Consider the following 24,370-nt stretch of genomic DNA (forward strand, 5'->3'; position numbering starts at 1 on the left):
GTGGGCCTGGACAATGTATGGCTGCCCTCAGTAGAGCAATGTTGGACTCCAGGAGAAGTAAGCCATTTATACGCACCTCTTCTCGAGCTTTTATTGGTTTCCTTGGCTTGGCTAGCTTTGTCCACTGATTTTACTTTCTGTTATGAGCTGTTTCAAAGTTTAAATGACTCTGTTACTTCCAAGTAATAAAAGTAGTTATCTTTTGCCCTGTGTATGTATTTAGACAGGCTCCAGCCAGGAGATTTCACACTTTAAAAGGTTATATCTCATTTGTAACCAAAAATAGGATGTTCCACCTAATCATCTGTCATAGTATCAAAAATTAGTAACAGCTAACAAATATCTAGAGCTTACAAGGAATTCCATCTGATCCTTACAACAATGCTACAAGGAAAAGATACAGTCCCTATTTTACAGGTGAAGTTTAATTGCCCAGGGCCGCATAGTTACAAGTACTAAATGCAGGGCTGATCCAAGCTGACCCCAAAACCAAGCTCCTAGTCATTACTGGACAGCAGTCTTTCTCATTCCAGAGAGTGCACTGAACATAATTTCTGCTTTCACAGTCACTCAGGATCATCACTGGGAGCATGACTTAATGCACAGTGATGTCTGTGGGGGCTCTGAAAGTCTGTAAAGACTGCTTGTTCCCAGGCCCAATGCTTTTTGTGTTCTTGGACTTGATTTTTATGGTTTTTCAATACCACACCCTTCTATCAGGCTTGTCAGCTGTCACTTCTGCTGTGGTCAGGCAACCAGAAGCCTCACCCTCATCTAACGTGCTAGAAACCAGGAAACCAGAAAACCATGCCTCACATGAACTGTCCCTAAAGACTGTGCAGTCTTACCAATTTCTTGGTTCCTTGGAGGGTTCTGGTGAAGTTGGTGTTGCTGGAGAAGTAACTTCTTTATAAGAGAGATGGTAATATACCCTCTTGACAAACAAATGTGGAATTCTTGGTGATCACTTATACTCACCAATTCTTTATTAGTCTTGCTAAAGCATCCTAGCTGGGCTAACTGTACCAAGCTCCCCAGAGCACAGGCCACAAGAGGAACCTGGCTGTAAAGGTAATCTTTTACCTACAAAATGATTCTGATTCTCCCCTCTTTGCTTTTCTCTTGTTCACAATTTTGGCCCAAGGGCACATTTTTGGTGATAGTTTCTGTTACAGATTCTCCTGGATAAATCAGTAACTTCTTTAGACTTACTAATTATACAGGGATTTACAGTCAAAATCCTACTGGAGTCCTATCAACACACACACACACACTATGTTGAGAGGCTGTGTGTGGTCTATGGGTGGGGCAATCAAAACTAATCCACAGTGTTAGAAGTCACGGTAATAGTAACAGGGACGACTGGGAGGCAGCGGGAATGAGAGGGCTTCTAAGATATTGGTTATGTGCTAGTTGTTGGTCTGAGTGATGGTTACAGTTTGAAAATTCACTCAGCTTATGCAGGTGTGATTTGTTGTGTACCTTTGAATACAAATGTTATGTGTACTTCAATAATAAATTAACTTAAGGGAAAAAAGAGACATCTTTCAAATACCACTGCAATACCCCTAAGACACAAGAAAGCAGAGGCTAACAGTGGAGTCCTTTAAACCTCTTCCTGTTTAAAGCACGAGAGTTAATGCATTACATCAATGATGAACCTATTTGCAAGGCAGGAACAGAGATGCAGACACAGACAGCAGACTTGTGGACACAGCCCGGGAAGGAGAGGGTGGGACAAATTAAGAGAGTAGCATTGAAACACTCTTTACCATATGTAAAGTAGGTAGGTGGGAAATTGCTGTATAACACAGGGAGCTCAACCCAGTACTCTGCGACAACCTAGAGGGGTGGGATGGGGTGAGGGGGTGAGAGGGAGGTTCAAGAAGGAGGGGACACATGTATACTTTTGGTTGATTCACGCTGTTGTAGGGCAGAAACCAACACATTGTAAAGAATTATTCTCCAATTAAAAATAAATTAAACAAAGAGAATGCACTACATCGTTTTTTGGAGCCCAAGCTCTCAAAGGCACATCACACACTGATTTCGTGCCTTAGCTAAATAACAGCAGTTTATTATAAAGTGTGCTATTCTGCCAACAACAAGCCAAGGGCCTTGAGGTCTGACTCTTCACGAATAAACAGTGTGAATTTTTTTATAAACACAGAGGATGGTTCATCAACAAGTGATTCTGAGATTCTGACATGGTGCTTACTGAAGTACTCTTTCATTAAGTCTTTTCTTCTGTAGTTTGAGTTCTAAGGGTATGTATTCATCTCATACTAAACATCTCACTTTCCTTGAAGCATATGGCTTAGTCATGTTAACACTTAAAGAAAGAAGGTAATCTGGGATAAAGGGGGTTTTGTCCAAAAACCTAAACACATAAACTGGCACACCTGAAGACTGCTGTTCTGCGAGTCCTTCCTCAGTGAGTGCTGAGGGCCTGCTGGATAACTCAAACAGACATTTGTGAATGTGGGTGGACTTTGGAATCTGAAAACTCATATACAGAGTGTGATCCTTTTTCTCCTAAATTCTATTCCAACAAGATACATTATTTACAAGGCCATCAGGAGATAAACTACCTTCAGGCAGTGTTATTTCATTTTCTAAAGGTGTTTTTTTAATTTTCTCATGTATTCAGCCTTTGCCTATATTATGAATAAACTGTATATCTATAAAGTATGAGTTTAAAAAAAAATAACAAATGTGGCTTCCCTGGTGTCAGTAGTAAAGACTCTGCCTGCCAATGCAGGAGACATGGGTTCGATCCCTGATCTGGGAAGATCCCATATGGCCGCACAGCAACTAAGCCCGTGTGCCTCAACTACTGAGCCATATGGCCACACAGCAACTAAGCCCGTGTGCCTCAACTACTGAGCCACGTGCCCTGGAGCCTGTGCTCGTCAACCAGAGAAGCCAGTGCAATGAGAAGCCCTCGTACCACAACTAGAGAAAAGCCTGTGCAGCAACAAAGATCCAGCACAGCCATAAATAAATGAATAAAAATATTTTTATAAAAAAAAGAAATAACAAATGTATACATACAAAGGAATGCTGTTGAACTAATAACAATGGTCATCCATAAAAATCATTACTGTAATTACTCTTACAGAAACACCTTCTGAATCAGACAAGAAAAACCGTTATCTTGTTCACTTGTTCTTAAACCAAAAACAGTTTTTCCAGTTGGATCCTAAGTCTTATTCTCTAGATATGGCTGCACATGAATGCTGTCTACATACAGAAACCAAGGGGATAGTCAGAAGATTTAAATATGAATGTGCCAACTTTGAGGTTATTCAAACGAGAGCAAGCTCTGAATCTCAAGCGGGGAATGGTACCTTTACAGTGGAGAGGACTAGGAAGCACCAGTGTAACTGAGCAATCAAACCTGGTTTGATTAATGCAGCACAAGTATGTGTCACTACCTATAGAAGTAACATCCTTGACAAAACCCTTCAATCTGCATCTGATTATACCTGAAGACCTAACTGCCTGTGTATAGAAATTTCAGGTGACAGAAGAACAAGTTAAATGATACCATGAAGAAGCACTCAGAAAATCCAGACTATGGCACATACGCTAAGCAGCTGAACTAAATTCTTCAAAAAAGTCAATGGCATGGGAAACAAAGATGGGGGTATTCTAGAGATTAAAAGAGACTTTTCAAAGTGACAGGACAACCAAATATATGAGCCTTGATTGGATACTAATTAAAAACATCTATAAAAGACATTCCTGAAACAATGGGGAAATTTTATTTATGGACTATTGGGTAGATATTATCATGGCCATATTGAAAATTTCTCAGCTGTGATAATGGTAGTTTTGTAGGAAAACGTCATTATAGAGAGATCTGGGATGAAGTTTATAGAAATGAAGAGTCACAATATCTGCAACTTACTTTCAAGTGCTCAGAAAAAAAGATAAAGCAAATATGGCAAAATGTTAACAATTACTGAATCAAAGTGGAGGGTATATGGGTGTTTGCTATCCTTTCTGCTTTTGTGCTTATGTCTGAAAACTTTCATAATAAAAAGCTGGGCTTTAGTATACTCCATAAGGAAATATATGCAGTGAATATTAGATAGCAATGAAAAAGAATAAGTACAGATATACTCATTAATATGGGGACTCTCAGAAACAATGTGGGGGAAAAGGAACAAGCCACAGTTCCTTATTTTAAACATTTAATAACATTTTTATAAATTTCAAAAGCAAGCACAACTAAAATAGTGCAAGGACAGGTACTATAAGGTGACACTACAAAATAAGGGGCTGAGAAAAACAAAATTCCAGAGAGGGATCTCCATGTGGAGAAGTCAGGGGGATGGGAACAGGTGGGCTATGCTGGGTGCTGCAGCAGTGTTAGTAATGGGGAGGTGCTCAGTTGGGTGATGAGGCGCTTGTTTGATCACTAGGCTTCATAGTTCACATATGTATTTCTATTTTTATATATCAACTATTTCATGTTAGCATTGATCAAAGAATATGTGGCTATTAAAAAAATGTCCCTTGACTTTAGAACACCTACATTCTAGTACCTGTTCTTCTGACAACTAATCCTAACAACTAATCCAACTTGATAAAGTGACCAAAACCTGTCTTCCTTGATTAAATGATGGTGTTGGAACAGATGCTCTTTATGAAAATTCCTTAATTTTATTTATTAGAAATAGACTCAAGATAAGATACACTGTCACTCCTGCAAAGATGGGTGCTGGCATTGCCCGCTGCTTAGAAACAAATCACACTCAACACAGTGTGAGAGGAAAACTTTGTTAGAAAGTTCTCATTTTCCCAAATAAGAAATTAGCAAGTAACACCCTGGGTTGGATCCCTGGGTTGGGAAGATCCCTGAAGAAGGGAAAGGCTACCCACTCCAGTATTCTAGCCTGGAGAATTCCATGGACTATATATATAGTCCATGGGGTCGCAAAGAGTCGAACACAACACAGCCACTTTCACTTCACTTCACTGTGAATGTGTGTACGTGTAGAAAAGCCTAATGCAGACTGAACAGGCCCTGGAGTAAATCTCATGGAATCTGAAGAAGCAACCCCGCACAGCAAAGTCATCCCTTCCATCAGTTCACAGGACTGCTGCACCAACAGAGGCAGTGTTGGCTTGAATACTTGTGATCAGCTGAATTCCCCCAACTCATCAAGACTCCCCTTGGAGATATGTAAAAGTGCTACTGACCTGGAACCAAGCTGACTGAATTCAATGAGCCCAAACTCTGAAGTGACATCTAAGGCAGCTTTCTATTACCCTGATGGCAATGAAGAACCAGAAGAAAAATGTCTGCCACCATGCAAGCCCATCAAAATGTGTAAAATATGACTGGTTTGTAGCTACCACCTGTGAGACCATGTTAAACTCACTGTCAAGGTAAGAAATGTTATTTAACTGTAGCTCATTACGCTTCCACATAACCCAAGCCTGAGTCAAGAAATCATCCAGACATGGAGATAAAAATATGATGTGTGTGTGCGAGCTCAGTCACTCAGTCGTGTCCAACTCCTTCCAATCAGCCCGCCAGGCTCCTCTGTCCATGGAATTTTCCAGGGATGAATATTGGAGTGAGTGAGTGATATTTCTCAGCCTTAAATACTTTGAGAAAAAAGACTTAGAGGTCTCTTTGATGTTGAAAAACTCAAAAGCATCAAGAGATGAAGAAACGTTTGTTTAGATTCCTCCTTTTCTTCCTAATCTCTAAATATAAAAGTGCCCAAAGCTCAGATGGCCTTCCTGATCTTTTTAATTAATTAATTAATTTTAATTGGAGAATAATTACCTTACAATATTGTGATGATTTTTGCCATACTTCAACATGAATCAGCCGTGGGTATACCTGTGTCCCTCCATCCTGAACCCTCCCCACCCTATCCCTCTGGGTTGTCCCAGAGCACCAGCTTTGGGTGCCCTGCTTCATGCATCAAACTTGCACTGGCTGTCTGTTTTACATATGGAAATATACATGTTTCAGCGGTGTTCTCTCAAATCATCCCACCCTCGCCTTCTCCCACCGAGTCGGAAAGTCTGTTCTTTACATCTCTGTCTCCTTTGCTGCCATGCATGTAGAATTGTTGGTACTGTCTTTCTAAATTCCATATATATGCATTATATACAGTATTTATCTTTCTCTTTCTGACTTACTTCACTCTGTATAATAGGCTCCAGGTTCATTCACTTCATTAGAACTGATTCAAATATGTTCCTTTTTATAGCTGAGTAATATTCCATTGCATATATGTACCACAACTTCTTTATCCATTTATCTGCTGATGGACATCTAGGTTACTCCCATGTCCTAGCTATTGTAAATAGTGCTGCCTCTTTCAGTTCTGCTTTTCTCGGGGTGTATGCCCAGCAGTGGGATTTCTGGGTGATATGGCAGTTCTATTCCCAGTTTTTTAAGGAATCTCCACACTGTTCTCCATCATGGCTATTCCAGTTTGCATTCCCACCAACAGTGTAAGAGGGTTCTCTTTTTTCCACATCCTCTCCAGCATTTACTGTTTGTAGACTTTTTGATGATGGCCACTTTGACCGGTGTGAGAAGATACCTCATTGTGGTTTTGATTTGCATTTCTCTAATGAGGGAGGTTAAGCATGGAGATCTCATCCAGCATGGGGTTTAGATACCTTCTCCACACCCACGACTCCAGATTATATCTCCAGCCTCCCTACTCCACCTAAGATTCCAGTGTCATGGATCCAGTCACCTTCCTGACCTCTTACCTCTACCCTCTTACTCATATTCCATTAATGTAAACTCTTGAGCAGTCTCTGAATATATGAATATTTATAAATTATGTATATATAACTGCTGGATATACTATAAACTTATTAGAAAACATACACAAAGATAACATCTGAAAAGGAGATTTTAAATAAAATATACAGAAGCTTTAGTGCTTTTTCCTGCATTTCAGTGCATGTCTGTCACATACCCTGGGCTGTGCACTCCACTGCAGAGGCCACCAGCTTCAGTTCTGCAGCCTGCACTTTCTAGCCTAATTTCTCCTCTATCTGAAATATTCCCGCTTCCTTCAAAATACTCTTGCAGTTTCCGGTAATTTTTGAAATCAACATCCTAGGGGCTTTGGAAAGCATTGTGTGAAACTGTTAAAGGAAGTAGTATGTGTGTTGGCCTCCATCCCACCTGAAATATCAGGAGCACACATGCTTTGAATCACCTCCTCTGAATTACCATGAGGGTATAATCTGCAACTCAGCTCTGAATGAATCAGGTTCCTTTGTGATAAGGAAATCTCCACATTAAAAATGCAGTTTTTCTCCCTGCACTTCCTCCAAGAAATCATTATCATTTACAAGAAAGCTGAATTATAGTAGTAACATAGTAACCAAAAAAATCAGATTTTTATGTGCCTTATAAAAAAAATAATAAAAGCTTTTAGTCAATAATTACTTAACAGGACAACAAATTAGAGATAGATTATTTGAAGTTCTCTTTTCACACTCAAAAAAGAGCTTCATTAAAACTATATTGCAAATAAAATACTCACGTGCCCCAATGTACTTTAATGGAGCAAGTCTTTTGCATTATGCCAAACCCCTGCATTTCTTCAGTATCATCAAAGTAGGAATTTAGAAGTCCTAACCCTTCTGGTTCAGTAAATAAGTCAATCTGACTAACTCTGTAATCCTAAAAAAGAAGAAAAATTACATGAATACAGTATAAATGTATAATAGTAACACCACGTAATAAACTCTACAGTAAGCTCATTATTCCTTTTTTTAAATAATTAAAATAAGCTTTAAATATACACATACATGGCACAGATCATCTGCCACTTTATCCCTTTCCTGTCCTCATTCATGACATAATATGTGATCTTTTGGGGCATACACATTGCATTAGTCATGTATCTCAGCATTATATTCAAGGGACGACCACCAGAAATGCACCTCAAGAGTTTTGGAACATTATTTACTTCCCTTGTCTTCACTGAAAAACCTGCCTGGCTTTCCTTGGTAAACTGAGTTTTAGTTCCTTGCTCTCCTGTGACCATCCATATCCAGAGACACTAGTCTATAGAGTGGCTGCCTCCTCAACTGTTGTTTTGTGCCCACGGGCCCCTGCGGTAACACTCCTTGACTATGATGTGGGTTTGGTCTAAGTCATAAAGGCAAAGGTGCACGTTTACGGTGATTTACAAATCTCTGCACTTCGGTCACTGTTCCATGCCCTGCATGTCCATCACACTACAAAAGGCCTCTCCTGGCTGAGTGCCTGAGCCCTGATCAAATGTTTATTGAACCTCTTCTATGTTGCAGAGCAAGGTGAATTGAGGTACAGAAAAAATGGTAACACTTGGGTCAGTTCAGGGGCAACTCTTTCAAATATTAACAAAAGGAACAAAGTTAGTGAACTGAAAAGGTGACTCTTGAATATACGTTGTGACTTTTATGTGTCAAGGAACCATAAACACAATCTGTTTAAAAAAAATTCATCATGTATTAGGAACCATAAAATTGTTCCTTCTCCTTAACATGGCACCATTCTGAAAAACTTATCGCAAGGAAATGAATCATAAAATGTGTACATTGTTAAATGCACAAAAATATTCATGAATCATTATCTAAGACAGGAAAAAAACCTAAATCCCATAGTAAGAAGAAAGGTAAAATAATTGAAAGCACATCATATCAATGGGATATGATGCTCAGTAAAACCCCAAACCATGTAATACCATGAAAAGCACTAATTGCATGAGGCCTGCTATCATCAGCCAAAACGGGAGGTCTCTGTACCAGTCTGCTTCATTTCCCTCAGCCCACCTTCCTGGACCCTAAATCCCCACCCCACCAGATTCTAATATCTCTCGCAGTTGCAAATCATTGAGAGACGTTACAAGTGGAAGTTTAACCATCAGGAAGCGGTACAGAGAGAGGAAAAAAGAGATTGAGAGTCAGTGTTAAAGGAAAACAACATGTACTTGTATAATGATTACAGTTACAGAAAAATCAGATTATAATATGGCCAAGAAAGAGTAGAGAATTCAGAAAAATGAAGGAGAGACACTACATGAGAGATAGATTTGGATGATATTTTAAAATATTGCTTTATTATGAGTAACAAATAAAAATTGCAGATAAATTATTCCACTATGACATTTCAAAATGGTGTCTGTTACATCTTACATAAAGTCCATCACATTATGTACTTAAAATTATTAAGAGATAAATCATGTAGAATACCAATTACCATCTAAGTCACTCAGAAATGTTGACCCAGGAAATAACATTTTCTTCTGCCAAAAACTGTTAGTCATTCTTACTCATTCTCATTTTGGAACATGTCTTTTTTTTCCCTGTTGCACTCTGATACCCAAGTCTAATACACAAATGGAGCTTTTTCACTTGGAAGATAACCTTTTACATTTTTAAAAGGTAAAGAATTATCAAATCCCAAGAGCCACAAAGAACTGATTCAAGTTCCTCATTAATGAATAAATAACCAAGAAATGTTTACCCAATCCATAAAGTGGCCTTAAATACTTATTTTCTTAAAACCCACATGAAATCCCAGAGTTAATAACTGAGTTATCTTTGGATTATTTAGCTTTCAAAATAGAACTCCTGTAAGCCACTCAAGGTAATAAGAACTCACAGAGCAACCAAAAAAATAAGTAAAAGAAAACTCTGTTCTTACAGAGTTCATCAAAACTAGGCTATTAAATAAAATACACTTGCAGATAGGAATGGGGGCCAGGAAAGAGAAATTCATGTTTCAAGATTTATTCTGAGAAAAAAAGGCTAATTAGAATGTTTCTTTTCTAATTAACATGTACAAATATTTAAAATATAGAAAACATACCCATAAAACACAAAATACTTTTCCCAATCACTTTTATCACAAAATGAAACTCTCAAAAGAATCACATGCAGCATTCAATAAGTATTTGCTGAATGAACAGATGAAATCCAGTTTGCCTTTATTAAGCTTACTAATTTTACCCACCTGGACCACAAGTCTGATTGAACCAATCACCATGGGCTTAGTCGACACTGCCTCATCCTCATTTCTTTCCAAAATATCTTCTATACCCCAGAGACCAGAGAGTTCCAATTCTCCTTCTTCTAAGGGGATGGAGTGTCCTTCAAAATTTGGTTTCTCATACAAAATCCAACTAAGAATAAAACACAGCAAAACTATTAGCCAGTCCTGGTGAGAGAGATTTTGATTAGTCAAATATTCTGGCCAATAGAGTGTGTTTGTGTGAACATATGTGTGTGTGTGTGTGTGTGTGTGTGTGTGTGTGTGTTTGTTTCTCAGTCATGTCCAACTCTGCAACCCCATCAACTATAGCCCGCCTGGCTCCTCTGTCCATGGAATTCTCCAGGCAAGAATACTAGAGTGGGTAGCCATTCCCTTACCGAGGGAATCATCCTGACCCAAGGATCAAACCTGGGTCTCCTATATTGCAGGTGGATTCTTTATCATCTGAGTCACCAGGGAACCCCTTATAAATAATATATTAGTGGCTAGTTCTCTCCTCAGGAGCTCAGTGGTAACGAATCTGCTTGCCAATGCAGGAGATACAGCAGGAGACGCAAGTTTGATCCCTGGGTCAGAAAGATCCCCTGGAGAAGGCAATGGCAACCCACTCCAGTATTTTTGCCCGGAGAATCCCAGTGGACAGAGGAGCCTGGCAGGCTACAGTTCTTGGAGTTGCAAAAGAGTAAGACATGACTTAGCAACTAAAACAAAACAACAGTCAGGATTTTAGAGAACTTTTGACTATCAATATGAACATTGTAGAGCTACTAATTTTTATAGTAGCTCTACAGTATAGTAAGTTTGCCAGTTGGTGGAAACATAGTAATGTCAGATGAATGGACTTCTATTGTAATGTTTTTTCTTCTTATATATGTAAAAAACACTTTTGAGGGGTTTTAACTTACATATTAGAGCCATATCAACAGATATGCTGATACAAAGAACTACTACATGCAAGCTATTAGAAAGCATTTTTCCGGTTTTATTGAGATCTAACTGACATATAACATTGTATTAGTTTTGGCTGTATAACATGACCATTTGATATGTGTGTATATTACAAAATGATCACCATATTAAGTTTATTTAATGCCCACCACCTCACAATCCTTTTTCCTGTGATGCGAATTTTTATGATCTATTCTTTAACCAACTTTCAAATATACTATGTAATACTTTTTTAATGACCCAGAAAGCACATTTAAAGTATTCTTCTCAGCAACATACAAACACTAAATAAAAACCTCATGACAATATATAACAGTGCTAGTCTTAAGCGCTCATACTTCTAAGAAAAGAGAGAAGCTGACTAAGAAAAGTTGAAGAATCAGTATTTCATTAAAAACAAAATTATAATTTTCAGTTTTCAAATTTAAGAACAAAAGCTAATTGTATTTTTCCAATGAATATGTTGAATATACAGAAAAATATATTAAAATATCTAAAGCCTAAGAGGAAAGATGCTGCATATTTAATCAATGGAGACCCAAAGAAAAGCTTACTAATTTTTTAAACCATCAATGCCTATAGCCCTACATCTTTTTTCAAACAAGTTTATAAATAGGTACAAAGATTCATATTTATGCCAAGTAAGTGTTTTTAAACCGCTTTTCTTTATTCAATTTCCTGTGTATTTCCTTGAAGCAGTTAAGCTGGTAATACAATTTTTGTTTCACCAGTTTCTTTGCTAAACAAAAACTATCTGCTGTCAAAAAGTTAGAAAATAAATTTTTAGGTTAGTCCTTCACTGAACTGTCACTTAAAATGTTAGCCAAGATGTTTTCCCTTATAGAATTTTTAAAATTCCTATCAGCATGCTTAGTGCATGGCCTATCAATATGAGTAGTGCAATTCTTATCAACCTCATGGAAAATTAAAAAACCAAAAGTATATTACGGATGCTGGTGATCATTAGTCCAAACCAACATTATGTGGGAAAATTGGGAAAAAGCAATTTATACTGCTGCATTTTTCTGATTCCTCTAGCATCCACGTGCATCATTCCTAGAATCAGAAATGTTAAAAAACGTATTTCTTAGATACACTTTTAGTATTCACTAAGACTAGTATTCTCTGCCTTTTACATTGTTAAGGGCATAATTTAAAATAAGTACTGAGGACCAAACGGACAGTTAAAAATGTGAAACACACACCCTCCGAGTCAGGAACACAAGCGCCACTCTTACCATCCTCTAACGACTTTTACTAGTATCACAGGAGAGAGGCTCCAGGAGCTACAATCCTCCACGTCACTGAACACTTCAATATAGGCCTCTGAGACGTCGGGCTCGCTGTAAATCACCACCTAAGAAAGCGAGAGTGGCGTCAAGTGCTACTGTTGCACTTTGTCAGGTCAAATGATTCTAGACAAGGAACAGAAAATAACCTTACTTTTCCAGGTCGGGGATTGATTTTATTCTGGACGCTTCCTCTAAGTGTCTGTAATCAGATGAACAAAAACACAACAAATAATTAAACTTCATGGAAAAGTCCTCTTTTCCCCTCCCATGATCCTTTAAGTAAGGTCATATTTGCCTCACACTTGTCAATTTGGAAACATATCTACTTTGATCTATACCAAAGTCATATTAAAACTTGAATCTATTAAAGGTAAGGGCTTTTTTCCCCCTCCAACTGAATTTGCCATTTCAGTTTCTCCTCATTTATATGCTTAGGAGATTTTCAGCAACCTGGGAAGTTCAGGGCCCAAGAGTCAGACCTATGTTTTATACCAGTTCACAGAACCAGAATTCAGCTAAGAGATCATAATTCAAACCACTCAGTATAATTTCAAATAAACAGAGAAATTATAATGGATCACTTATCCAGAATGAGCTGAATCAATTCTGTGTGTTCCTATACGTATCTTATCTGAATCTATAAATACTATTTTTTCATCACATAACAACTAGTCTAAATAAAATGTTTATGGTATATCTCACAATGCTCATTGCACAGGGTTATTGAATCCCTTTTAGAGGAGCAAAATATATTTTTATACAAGTACAAAACTAATCATTTTCAAGCCCATGTGACAAGACCAGTAAAACAAGAAACGTTTAAGATAATAAAAATAGAATTACACTTGTAAAAATATGATAAAACATGGACTACTTTCATTGCTGACCAAGATGCCCATTCTAAGGACTGCCAGTGATCTGATGGCTCTTGTATCACACCAGGGTGGACTATGACTGAAAGACCACAGGAAGGGCCTCAGTAGAGCATTATTACAGATTAAAATGGCATATGCTTATTTATATGTGCACATTTCAAGAAGATAAGCTAAAGAAAAAGCCTGCTATTTAAATAAAATTTCATACGTTAAAAAGAGAATACTTATACAGTCAACAAAGTCCAAGACTTAAAGAAAAACAACAAAATTTTTTTAATCATAAAAAGGCCTAGAGGAAGTATAAAGTACTCTGTTTCTCTTTTTCACTCCACTTGACTGGGTTTTTCAAGAGATTCCATAGTGAAACTGTGTACTCTTGTCAAACTCACCAGATTGTTGTTAAATAAGAGAAGTGATCTAAGAATGATTAAGGAGAGAGAATAAGGCTGTAATGAATGAGAAGTGGGCCAGTGGCAATTTTGTGCTTGAGACAAATACTTAAAATCGCATGATTTCTAAGTGCTATAGGCTGATTCAGTTTTATTTGTTTACAGCAGTGGTTCTCAAAGTGCAAGCCAGGGGTCCCTGGAGGGTCCCCAAGCCCCTTGCAGAGAGTCCATGAGGTCAAAACGATTTTCATAATTAGAAGAGGTCTTTTTGTCTTTTTCACTTTCTCTCACAGGTATAGAGCAGAATTTTCTGGAGGGTCCATGACATGTGATGACATCATTGTTCTGGTGGATACTGGAACGTGTGTGTTTTGTGTGTTCTGTTGTAAATTTTTCTCAGTATTAATTACTTGATTTTTTTTTTACTGGCTGGACTGCATGGTGTAGGGTAAGAGAATTAGAGAAGGTGAGGTTCGGAAAAAGTATGAGACCGGCACTTTACAGGAACAGATCACCTTTAATGAGGCGAGAAGGGGCAGCAGGCAGATTAGTGAGCTGCTGCACTAACCCAAGAAAAGAGTAAGTATATATATAGGCATATATGTGGAAATCTACTGTCTTAAGGGGGCCTGTTCTTCTCCAAGGTTGTTCGGAGTAGTTAGCTCTTAAACAGCTGGGGCAAGGAATTCTGGAGATAGGCCAGAGGCTGGACCGGCTGGGCGTAATCAACCTTAATGTCCTTTTTTTCCTTTGGGTGAGAGAGTTCTTTGTTTTGCATAGAATGGTGGGGAGGACCTGGAGGGGAGTTTTAACTCCAGGCAATTTTGAGCCATGTAACTTTCCTTCACATGGCATATGGGATCTTACTTTCTAACCAAGGATCAAACCCATGCCCCATGCCATAGAAGCATGAAATCTTGACCACTGGACCACCAGGGAAGTCCTCAGTATTAATTTCTAATATAACTGATTCCAATAGGCATAACCCATGCGAACAAAAGCTCTTTGGGATCCTCAATGTTTTATTGCATATCTACATCTAGATGGGTGTGGGTGTGGGTGTGGCTGTGTGTATGGCATCCTAGGAGTAAAAAAATTGAAATCTTCTGAAAAAAGGGATCTGAGCCTCTGCTGAAAGTTCAACTACCCTTTTGAAAGAGGTTCCAGAATTATATTCCATGATAGGCTTGTAGCAAAAAACAATACAACAAATTGAAATGGGTGGGCAACAGGAATACAGTTGCCATTTCTGTTTCTCGGCTTAGCAGAGCTGAGTTCTAAACTTTATCATCTTCCCTCTTTCAACTTGAGTATCAAGCATCGTAAGTGAAAGCCACAAATTTACATCAAAAATTGAGTAAAGAAAACAACTTACAGCAGTCAGAAAAAAGATGGAGAAATCATAATTGTTTCTCAAAATCATATTTTGCCATCCTCTCTAGTATATTACAGGAAAGCACCAGTGTAAACCAAATTCTTTATTCCCCAACAGCTTTGCAAGAAAAAATATTTCCCTAATGAAAACTAATTCCAAATAAAGAGATAACACTTTCTCAGCCATGTGGAATAAACATGGACTCCTATGTAGGGGAAGAAAGAGTGAATCTCAAAATGCAAAAGAAAGGATTAGGAATAAGATTCTTTGGTGGGGGCAGTGGGGGGTGGTTCAAGATAAAGGAAGCCATCACAAATCTTCACTAAATTTTAAGTAGAGTGTTGAGCGTCTTTACACAGAACGAGGGAAGAAAAGAACACCCTGTCTCTGAATTCTCAAGGTGCCTTATCTATACCTTTCACAATACAACATATAAATTCACAAGTACCTTGAAATATTTGTAGCTTATTTTTCCCTGCTAGAGTATGAGTGCCTTGAGAACAGTATCCAAGTACCTTTTCTCTTGAACTTTAAACTCCCTTGTACAAGTAGGTTTTCAAATGTGATGAATGAGTAAGAAATTATCGTATAGGAGCATAACTGTTTTTAAACAAATAACATGAATTGCTTATCACCCCACTTTTCCTCTGACTTTTTAACTATCTCAAATAAATGATACTATGTTGCTACTTACTGTTGTATCTGATAATGCCATTCCAGAAAAAGAAATGCTTGGGTCAAACCGGCTGGCTTTGAAAAGACCAGTGAAGTCTGTGTCACTGCTTCCATAACTCGGCAAGCTTGGTTTAAGAACACTTTCAGTATGATTAGATGTATCACCATTGGTCTTCAGTTTTGAAAATTCAGAAAATTTAGTTTCTGGCATGGGGAGGTTGCTTTGCAGATCCAGATCCTTTTTGGTTTCCTCTTTTTGCAGGCATTTTTCCATGGGGCTCAGACTTTTCAATCCCGAATGAGACGTATCTGACGAGTTGAAATTGAAGACCTTTAAGTTACTGGCTGGCAGACTTGGCTGTTCTTTCTCTGAACCACAGGGTGGGGCACCCTCAACCACGGGCTGCAACACGGAAGGTCGAGAAAGAGAACTGCTGTGAGCAGTGCCGAAAGATGTGGTCATGGTATCGACTGATGTTACAGAGGGAGAAAAGATTTTGTCTTGTGGTAGAGAAGATAACAAGCTTGAGAAAAGTGCACTTTTTTCTAGCCTCGATCTCTTGACTCCACCATTTGGGACATCCTTGTTCTCTTTGTCATTGACTTCTGGAGCTGCCAGGGGCTCGTCTTTCCCATTAGTATGAGTCTGCAAGGACTTGAAGAGGACACTCTGTTCAGTGGATGAACGTTTGGGCCTCAGTCTGGATTTGGTGTCAAGACTCTGCATCAAATGTAAAGCTGGTGACATTTCCAGCTGGCCTTCCTTTTTCTTCCCCAAACCAAAGGTAAACACGTTGGGATCAAACACCTTTTCTAAATTGTCCTCGTGAATAGGTGGCATGGCAAAGTGAGGGGCGGGGGAGTTTGGCAGCCTGGCCTTCTTTTTCTTCTGGGGCACACACACGGTGCTGTCCATCTTTTTTATAATCTCAGTGAATTTTTCCATGTCAGAAGAAGAATCGAATACACTATCATCACTACCAGCAGAGATGTTCAAAAGACTGGCAGGACTGTCCTGGCCATTCACAACTCTCTGACTGGGTCTTTGAGGGGTTTCTAAATGATTTCTGTTGTCAGTGAAGTTGGTGGCAGTGGATTCAGCTTTCAGGGGTTTTCCGTTGTCCTCACTTTGAGCCTGGACAGGCAGAGCTGCTTCTGATTCGGGTGGCATGACTTGTGTGCCAGATTTTACTACATGTTCCTCTTTGCAGTGAATGTGTTTGGGTGATGTGCCCTTATTGCCCTGTACTTCCTCTTTCTGGGGAGCACCACTTGCAACGGAAACCACTTGGAGTTCATTATTGTGACAGCTTGGCAACTGTGCTTCTCTAACTTCAGAGCTATCTGTGATGATCTGGGAGCAGACCCCCTCCGTGCTCTCCACAGGGAGCACGAAGGACCTGACCTGGACTAGGACCTTGGATGGACACTCATCTCCCACAGCTTCCGGGCTGTGCTCTGGGGACAAAGGAGGGCTTGTCTCCCCTCCTCCTCTTCCTCCTGCAAGTTTGGAGGGGGGCATTGTCTCATTATTCTGATGAGATACAGGCAGAGTACATCCATTATGGCTTTCTGACACTCTGAGATCAGTGCATGGAGAACTGCTTACAGGAGCTTGAGCACATGTGTCTTTGGTATCATCCGCAGGAATGGGGGCAGCCAGCGACAGAGAAGGCCCATTAGATGACTCAGCTGGGGGCTGTGAGTCAGAAAATCCAGGCTGTGGCTTTGGTATGGCTGGTGGAGGTGGATCTTTGGCATCAAGAATGGCGGGGGTGTCTTCTGCCATATTAGTCATATTTTCAAGTTCAAGTCTTTTGCTGTTAGCAGCCTTGGAGTCATTCTCTCCTAAGAGCTCGTGGTCCTTAACGGGAATCAGAGCAGCAACCACTGGTTTGGAAGGGCAGCCAGCATCTGTTTGCACATCTACCTTATCACCTTGGGGAAGCTGAGAAACAGGAGTCTGCTCCTCAAGAAGCGTCACTTTGGCTTCTGCAGATGATGGCTTTCCCGGCACACCATTCTGGTGACTATTTGGCATCACCTTCTTCTCAGGCTGCTCCATTTCCTTGGCTTTTTTGGCTAAATTCAGCTTTGCCCTCTCGACAAATGTTTTATTAGAGACAGGAGTGTTCTTCACACCTCGAATGTCAGTGTGTCTCGGGCTGCTGCTCGCCCGCTTGTTTTCAAATAAGGAGATTTTGGTGGCGGTGTTTCCTTTGTGAACCGGCTGGCTAAATGGATTGTGCTCATTTCCCAAACTGTCAAGATTCTTAGGGTTTTTAAGATTTAGTTCCACGTGTTTGGGCCTGGCAGGGCTGCAAGAATAAAACAGTATCAAGATAAATTTATTGACCTACGTTTTAAAGTGAACACAGCAATTTACTACAAAACTGAAAAGCCAACATCTTTCTGATAGGTAACATTTTTTATAAAACTATTTTTAAACAATCCTATATATACTGTCAATTATCTTTAATGGATGTTTCGCTTCCTTACGAGGGATGAGAAAATTATACAGCTAAGAAACTCTAGAGGTGAGAGGTTAACAAGTTTATCATAAGTACAGTGCTTGACACTCGAGTTGGCCCAAAGAACATTAGAACAAATTTGAATACTTCATGCACTCCCATACTTTAAATATGTAAATGATTTTCCCCAGAACCAACTGTACTATTTTTTATCATAACTTTTAAATTTACATTATCTCAAAGAGCTGGATTATAAAAAATACTTATTATTTACCTCTTTGAACAGTTTATTCCCTTCATCCTTCCTCCATAAAATTTTTCTGATTACATAAAGTGTGTTCTATAGACCATTTGGAAAATATAAAGACAAAAAATCACTCATAATCCTAACCACTGAAACAATATCCCTGTCAACATTCTAGTACACTTCCTGTCTTTTTTTGTATGCATAGGGAAATATTTTCAACAAAACTGAGAATAGTCTGTTCATAGAGTTTGGCACCTCGCCTTGAATTTAACATTTTTCAAGTTACTAAAAATTTATTTGAAAAGTCTTTATGTCTGCACATAAAAGCCCAGCATATAGATGTACCGTAATTTACTTATCATTTATCATAATGATAAATTACTTATCATTGCTCAACTGTTGGTTCTGCCACCGTTTGTTCTCCCCTCTTCCTCACATTTCTTGGGTATAATTGTGCTGTGCAGTGCTAAGTTGCTTCATTCATGTCTGACTGACTCTTTGTGACCTCATGGACCATGGCCCGCTAAGCTCCTCTGTTCACGAGATTCTCCAGGCAAGCATACAGTGGGTCTTCCCGACCCAGGGATCAACCCACGTCCCTTACAGATCCTGCACTGGCAAGTGGGTTCTTATCACTAGCACCACCTGGGAAGCCCATGAAATTAAAAGTCTTTGAACGTATACAGTTTTCTTTCTGAGGAAACAAATGTGCTCTGGCTCTTACGCTAATTATCTGGGTGAACTTGGTCAAGTTACTTTAGCTCTCTGGACTCTACCCTCTCTATCTATAAAAACAAACAAACAAAAACTAGATAGTTTAGAACAGAGTTGGTTCACACACACACACACGTTATGGTTGAAGACATTCTTGTAGTTCTCTTCAAGGGTTGCAGTTGGGGACAGTAGAGACTAGGGGATGGAACTGCTGGCCAGCCACCCTCCTTTCAACTAGAATCACTCTGACTTATCTATTACATATGTCACTTTTACATAAGCTTTCCAAGAAGAACAGACTCCAAAACTAAAAACAAAAAATTTGTAAATCATTGGTCTAGTGGTTTATAAAAGGTAAGAGATAACAGCCACTAACATTCACTAATGGCCAAGCACTTTCTATAGCCTGCCTCATGTGCAATTTTACACATTCTCTCTTAAGATGAGGAAATTGAGGTCTAGAAAAGGTAAGTAATTTGCCTGAAGTCACACAGCTATTAAGTGACAGAAGCCAGGTGTTCTCGTTTCAGATGCCATGTTCCTAACAACTCTTCTATCCTGTTTTCCCAGGAAAACAGTAACCTCCTCTGGTTCTCTCCAGTTTTATGAGCCAAGGAGCCAATAAATTATCATGAGATGTATAAGATAATCATACTTTAGAGGCCATCTCGGTAAAGAGAACACAAAGTAGAGAAATATTAAGATCTCACACTGTCTCCTGCATGGACTCCCTGGCCTTCAAAAGATTGGCTCTGAGGAGCCTTTTGAAGGAACAGGCAGGATGACTTTGGACGAAGACACCCTATCTTTCTAGATAAAATGAGAAGACTGAGAAGACTTGAGAAGTCTTTCCTAAATATAGCATTAAGAATTAGATTTTCTTTTTTAATTTTTTAATTAAATACTAAATTTGCTATATTCTCATGAATTTCTCCCAGGCATTGCTTTCTCCAGTATCTCCTTGAAATATCTAGGCTCCCCCATGGTGGACCCATATCTGAAATTTAAAAGCAACATTAACTTATAAGCACTTCCTTAAAGATTAAGTTCTAAAACCAGTGAGATGAGTGTAAGTAAGAAAACTTACAAATGCTATCAGTTAATAAGGGATGTTCACATATCAGGGAATATACATTTTAAAAATTCTCACTGATCAGCTCAAGGAACTTAGTCAAACATCAAAGCAGACCTTATGATGTAAATGGAAAACACTCTAGGTTAGCCAATAAGCTACATTAAGGACAGGACACACATATCTGCACATTAAAGATTTACATGAAGATCAAAATACATTTTACAACCAAACTTTCTGTGCTATTAACTATTGCTACTGAGAGTCACTACAATTAACCTGGTTCAAACTGATTAAAAGGAAGGCTCCTATAATTCACGTTGTAATGCCTTCATTAAGATGTGAGAAGGGAAAATACCCTGACGTCTAAGAACCTGTGGCTATAATATGAAAAGAAAATTCTCCTTATTCTAAACATACCATTTTAAGAATCTCAACATTCAATACTTGGTAAGGAACTGAAAACATAATTTCTCTAACAGCATCAAGAAACATGCTTCTTCATAGTGATAACTTTTCAGGGAATATAAAGCAGTTTTAACTCTAAAATTTCAGATTCAAGTTGTTTTTAGAAATAATCTGAGTAACACTTCTACTTGAAATACAATCAGAGGAAAAACTAAAGGGTCTGCAAAAAAAAATCCATCAGTCAAATGGAAATGGGTCAAAGGACTATTAAGAATTATTAAGTCTCCATTCCAATAGTTGGCCAGTTCACCAAGTGCAAGGCCAGGCACAAAACAGAATTAAACTGAGCCTCTGGGAAAGGAAAATTTTAGGTAGAAAATAATTATTCCTTAGAAAAGGGCATTTGGTTTAGTTCTGTTACAGGAAACAGCACCTGAAGAACACTTTCATTGTAAGAAGCTTTGTTTGTTTACTCTATACCTTAACAGTGTAACATTTCTGGTTTTTCCACTGGTGTATTCTGATTGGAAGACAGAAAGCGTCCTTAATCAGTACATAGCAACACGTCTCTAAAGCTCACACTTAGGAGGTCTGAATGTTCAGTCACACTGGCCTTCTACAAATAATGGGCATCATTCACTCAAGTTATTTCTCCAAGGCTGCTCTTACAGAATAAACTGCTGACTCTATCAGAGTTCTCCAGGTTGGCAGCTGGGTGAGGTAGCTCAAGTTATTCATTAAGCAGGTTTTCCTCGTGAGTGTTTACCAAGCAGACCTCCTACTCTTAAGCTTAATTATCCAAGAATTCAAATAGAATAAATCTGTTCAGTTTATGAATCATAATGTTGGGAAAGCCTCAGCTTTCTTTAAAAAATGTGTGAATATAGGAAAACACCTTGAGCAGTTTAGATACTCATTTTCACATTTGCTGACCGAGAGATAGGGGAGAGTTGGTAGGGAAAGGGGGAGAATCTTGAGTTTTATAGGGTGTCCTCCCTGTGCTGTCTGCCTATACAGACTGCACTCACCATCAAGGCACAATCCCACTTCCTGCAAAATAAAAATCAACAGTGATTTCTTCCTCCTTTCCACACCCCCAGCCTTAGGGATGGTAACATTCATGTGGCAGTTTAATCAGATTATCACCTCATAGGGCATCTTGGGTGGCAGACTGTGCCATAAACTGTTCAAAGGCAATATATACTGAATCACAGTTGTGGCTTTCCTGGCATAGTTCCCAGCACACTACCATGCACAGAAGGTACTCAATAAATATTTGAAAAATCAATAAACAGCACAGTGGTCACAGTCAGCTGTTGAACTTGATCCTTCTAATGTGTCCTTTCATTTGTCAAACAGCCTCCCAGTAAAAACACTGATCTTTCTCCATTTCAATAACTGAAAAATACTTTTCGCTCTGGGAGCAAAAATATCACCAAACTTCCTAACATCATAAAGGTGAAGAAACAACCAAGATACTTGTATTAGAGATTTTTTTTTTTAAAGCTTTAGGCCAATAATGCACTAAGTTCCATAAAAGGTTCTGTTAATTCTTGTAAACTCACACATGTCAAAGCTACTGAGTGTACTGTACATACTTGAGTTTGCTCCCTGTTTTCAAATTCACTGCATTTGTGTTTTAAGAATGTTCCACCGAGGAATGCTGGTGTATATTTTGAATAAAGAATAAAGTGAGCCCCAATCAAGCCACGTGGTCGTCTATTAGTTATGTAAATACTGAACCTCAAGAGATATCTTACTTTTACATTCATTGAATTTAAAAGCCTTATATTAACAGGAATTATTAATAACAACCGACTAGAGTCCTGAATGGGTCGTCATCTTAAACCTTAATTGTGTTCACTAGTCCTTCACCATCTCAATTTCACCACCCAGGAGAAAATTCAATGCACAGACAGTTCTTCCACGAATGCAAAGACTCTGAGCCCCTTAAGAGCCGCTGGGCTGGCCCAACCCAACTCTTTAGCTTACTGATCCAAGAATTCAAACAGAATGAATCTGTTCAGTTTATAAATGATAATGTTGCAAGTAACCCCGCAGTTACTTACAGGGTCACTTTTGTGGTCACCGTCGACCTGCCCACACCGAAGTGGTTCCTGGGCTTCAAGCCTTCGGAGGCGTCAGAACCTCCAGCCGATCTGCCCAAGTCTCTGCTTCGACCTCCGTCTCCCCGGCCGTCCAAGAGGTGGGGGAGCGGCCCCCTCTTGTGCTCGGGCTTGATCTCAGGCAGTAGCGAGCTGCTCTTAACCGTGAGCTCGCGGGGGATGACCCGGGCTGCCTCCTCCCCGCTTTCCTTGGCGGCCGGGTTGGGGCCGGGGTCTGGCGCCCTCTTGAGAGGGGAGTCCTTGGCCGGAGCCCGCGGGCCACCGGCGGGTGAGGTGGGCACGGCCTCGGGGACGCGGCTCCGGCCCCTCCTCTTGGTGGGGGACGAGGCGGGCGGCGGCTGTTTGCTCCGCTCCGGCTCCCCTCGGAGCTGCCCTTTGGGTCCGGGGCTGGGCTTGGACTCTAGGCCGGCAGCCGAGGCAACGCCCCCATCGGGGGCCGCCTGCAGAGGAGATTTCACTTTCTTTTCCGCACAGCCATTCTCAACGGCCGCGTCTGGCGCCACCTCGTCCTCGAACACCGTGTCGTCCCGGGGCGCGCAGTCGGGCAGCGGTGGGTCAGCGCCGGGGGAGTCGGTGGATCTCTGCGACCGCCTCCGTCTCCCAGACCTGCGGCCGCTCGACCTTTTTTCCATGTCGTCGCAATCACCCGCCCCGGGGCTGATCACAACCGGCTCGTCAACCTGTGCCACCTCGGTCTTACTCAAGTAGATGTCCAGAGTCAGCACTTTCGCCGGGTGGGCGCGCTCGCGGGGCCGACAGTCTTGCCCCAGGGGCTCAGCTTTGCCGTTGACTGGTGCTGACCCCGTCCGGTTCTCTGCACCCTCGGCGGGCGGGTCGCCGGGCGGAGCCGATGAGTCCTCCGGGGTTCGACTCGGCGCGCCCTGGGGCTCCGGAGAGCCTCCGTGGGCACACACGCAAGGGGCCCCGTCGGCGAGATGCTCCCCGGCGGGCGAGCCCGGCACGTCCCTCGATCCCTGGGTGGGCTCCTGCTCGCGGCCAGCGCCGAGTGAAGCGTCCTCCCCAGGACTGCGGATGAGTGCCTCTGCGTTCTCCCGCCTGGAGGAGTTCTCTAATGAGGAAAGCAGCTGCTTGGCAGTGGCAGTGGCATCTGGGAAGGTCTCTCCCTCTGCCTCCAGAGGTTCTAATTGGGGTGAATCACTTTCACGGCCCTGCTGCACAGCCGCCGCTGCATGGCTGCCCCGGCCAGGTGACCATTTGCCGTCCGAGGGGGCCGCCTGCACGCAGCCCTCGGGGTGTTCACCCTCCGGCTCCTGGCGCTTCTCCTGCGGGCAGCCCTCCTCGCGCGCGTCTGTCGGCCTTGGTTGGCCGCCCAGAGGCTGACTCTTCTGAGTCTCTCTTTCTGGGAGTCTGGAAGAAGTTACTTCTTTGGGAGAGCCTGGTTTGGTATTTGAGCTAGTGGGACTCTCTAACCCATTTCTGCTGTTCCTTCTCCTTCCGGCCGTGAACAGAGTGCCAAGTTTTCCCAAAACTGGCTTCCTTTTGTTCTCTTCTGGTGGTTGTGCTCTGGACTGAAAAATAAAAGGGGATGGGAGAGACAGATGTGAGAATCCTGATTTTCCACTTAGTATTAATAGTAAATACATTATGGAACTACAAGCCAAAATGATAACAGGCCAGAGTTTCTAATTGAAAGTGAGAGTTGCATTTTGGCATTCATTCCAACAAAATAATTTTTTTTCACTTTTTGAATTTTTCTCAAACACTATTTATGCTTGGTG

General features: G+C 40.6%; 1 protein-coding gene across 4 annotated transcripts in view; it reads right to left on the reverse strand.

The window, feature by feature from the left end:
• The window catches only part of CRYBG1 (crystallin beta-gamma domain containing 1), a 242,698-nt gene that overhangs the window by 28,694 nt on the left and 189,634 nt on the right, over positions 1-24,370 (reverse strand). For all 4 annotated transcript variants that reach the window (XM_081526875.1, XM_081526873.1, XM_081526874.1 and 1 more), the window contains 6 exons: positions 22,575-24,160; positions 15,613-17,911; positions 12,431-12,478; positions 12,226-12,344; positions 10,001-10,169; positions 7,542-7,681 (listed from right to left, as the gene is read on the reverse strand). In XM_081526875.1, coding sequence (XP_081383001.1) covers positions 7,542-7,681; positions 10,001-10,169; positions 12,226-12,344; positions 12,431-12,478; positions 15,613-17,911; positions 22,575-24,160 — 4,361 coding nt within the window. The remainder of the gene's footprint in view (positions 1-7,541; positions 7,682-10,000; positions 10,170-12,225; positions 12,345-12,430; positions 12,479-15,612; positions 17,912-22,574; positions 24,161-24,370) is intronic.

Source organism: Giraffa tippelskirchi, chromosome 9 (genome assembly GCF_054371585.1).
Source record: "Giraffa tippelskirchi isolate mGirTip1 chromosome 9, T2T-mGirTip1v1.2.pri, whole genome shotgun sequence".
NCBI classification, from domain to species: Eukaryota; Metazoa; Chordata; class Mammalia; order Artiodactyla; family Giraffidae; genus Giraffa; species Giraffa tippelskirchi.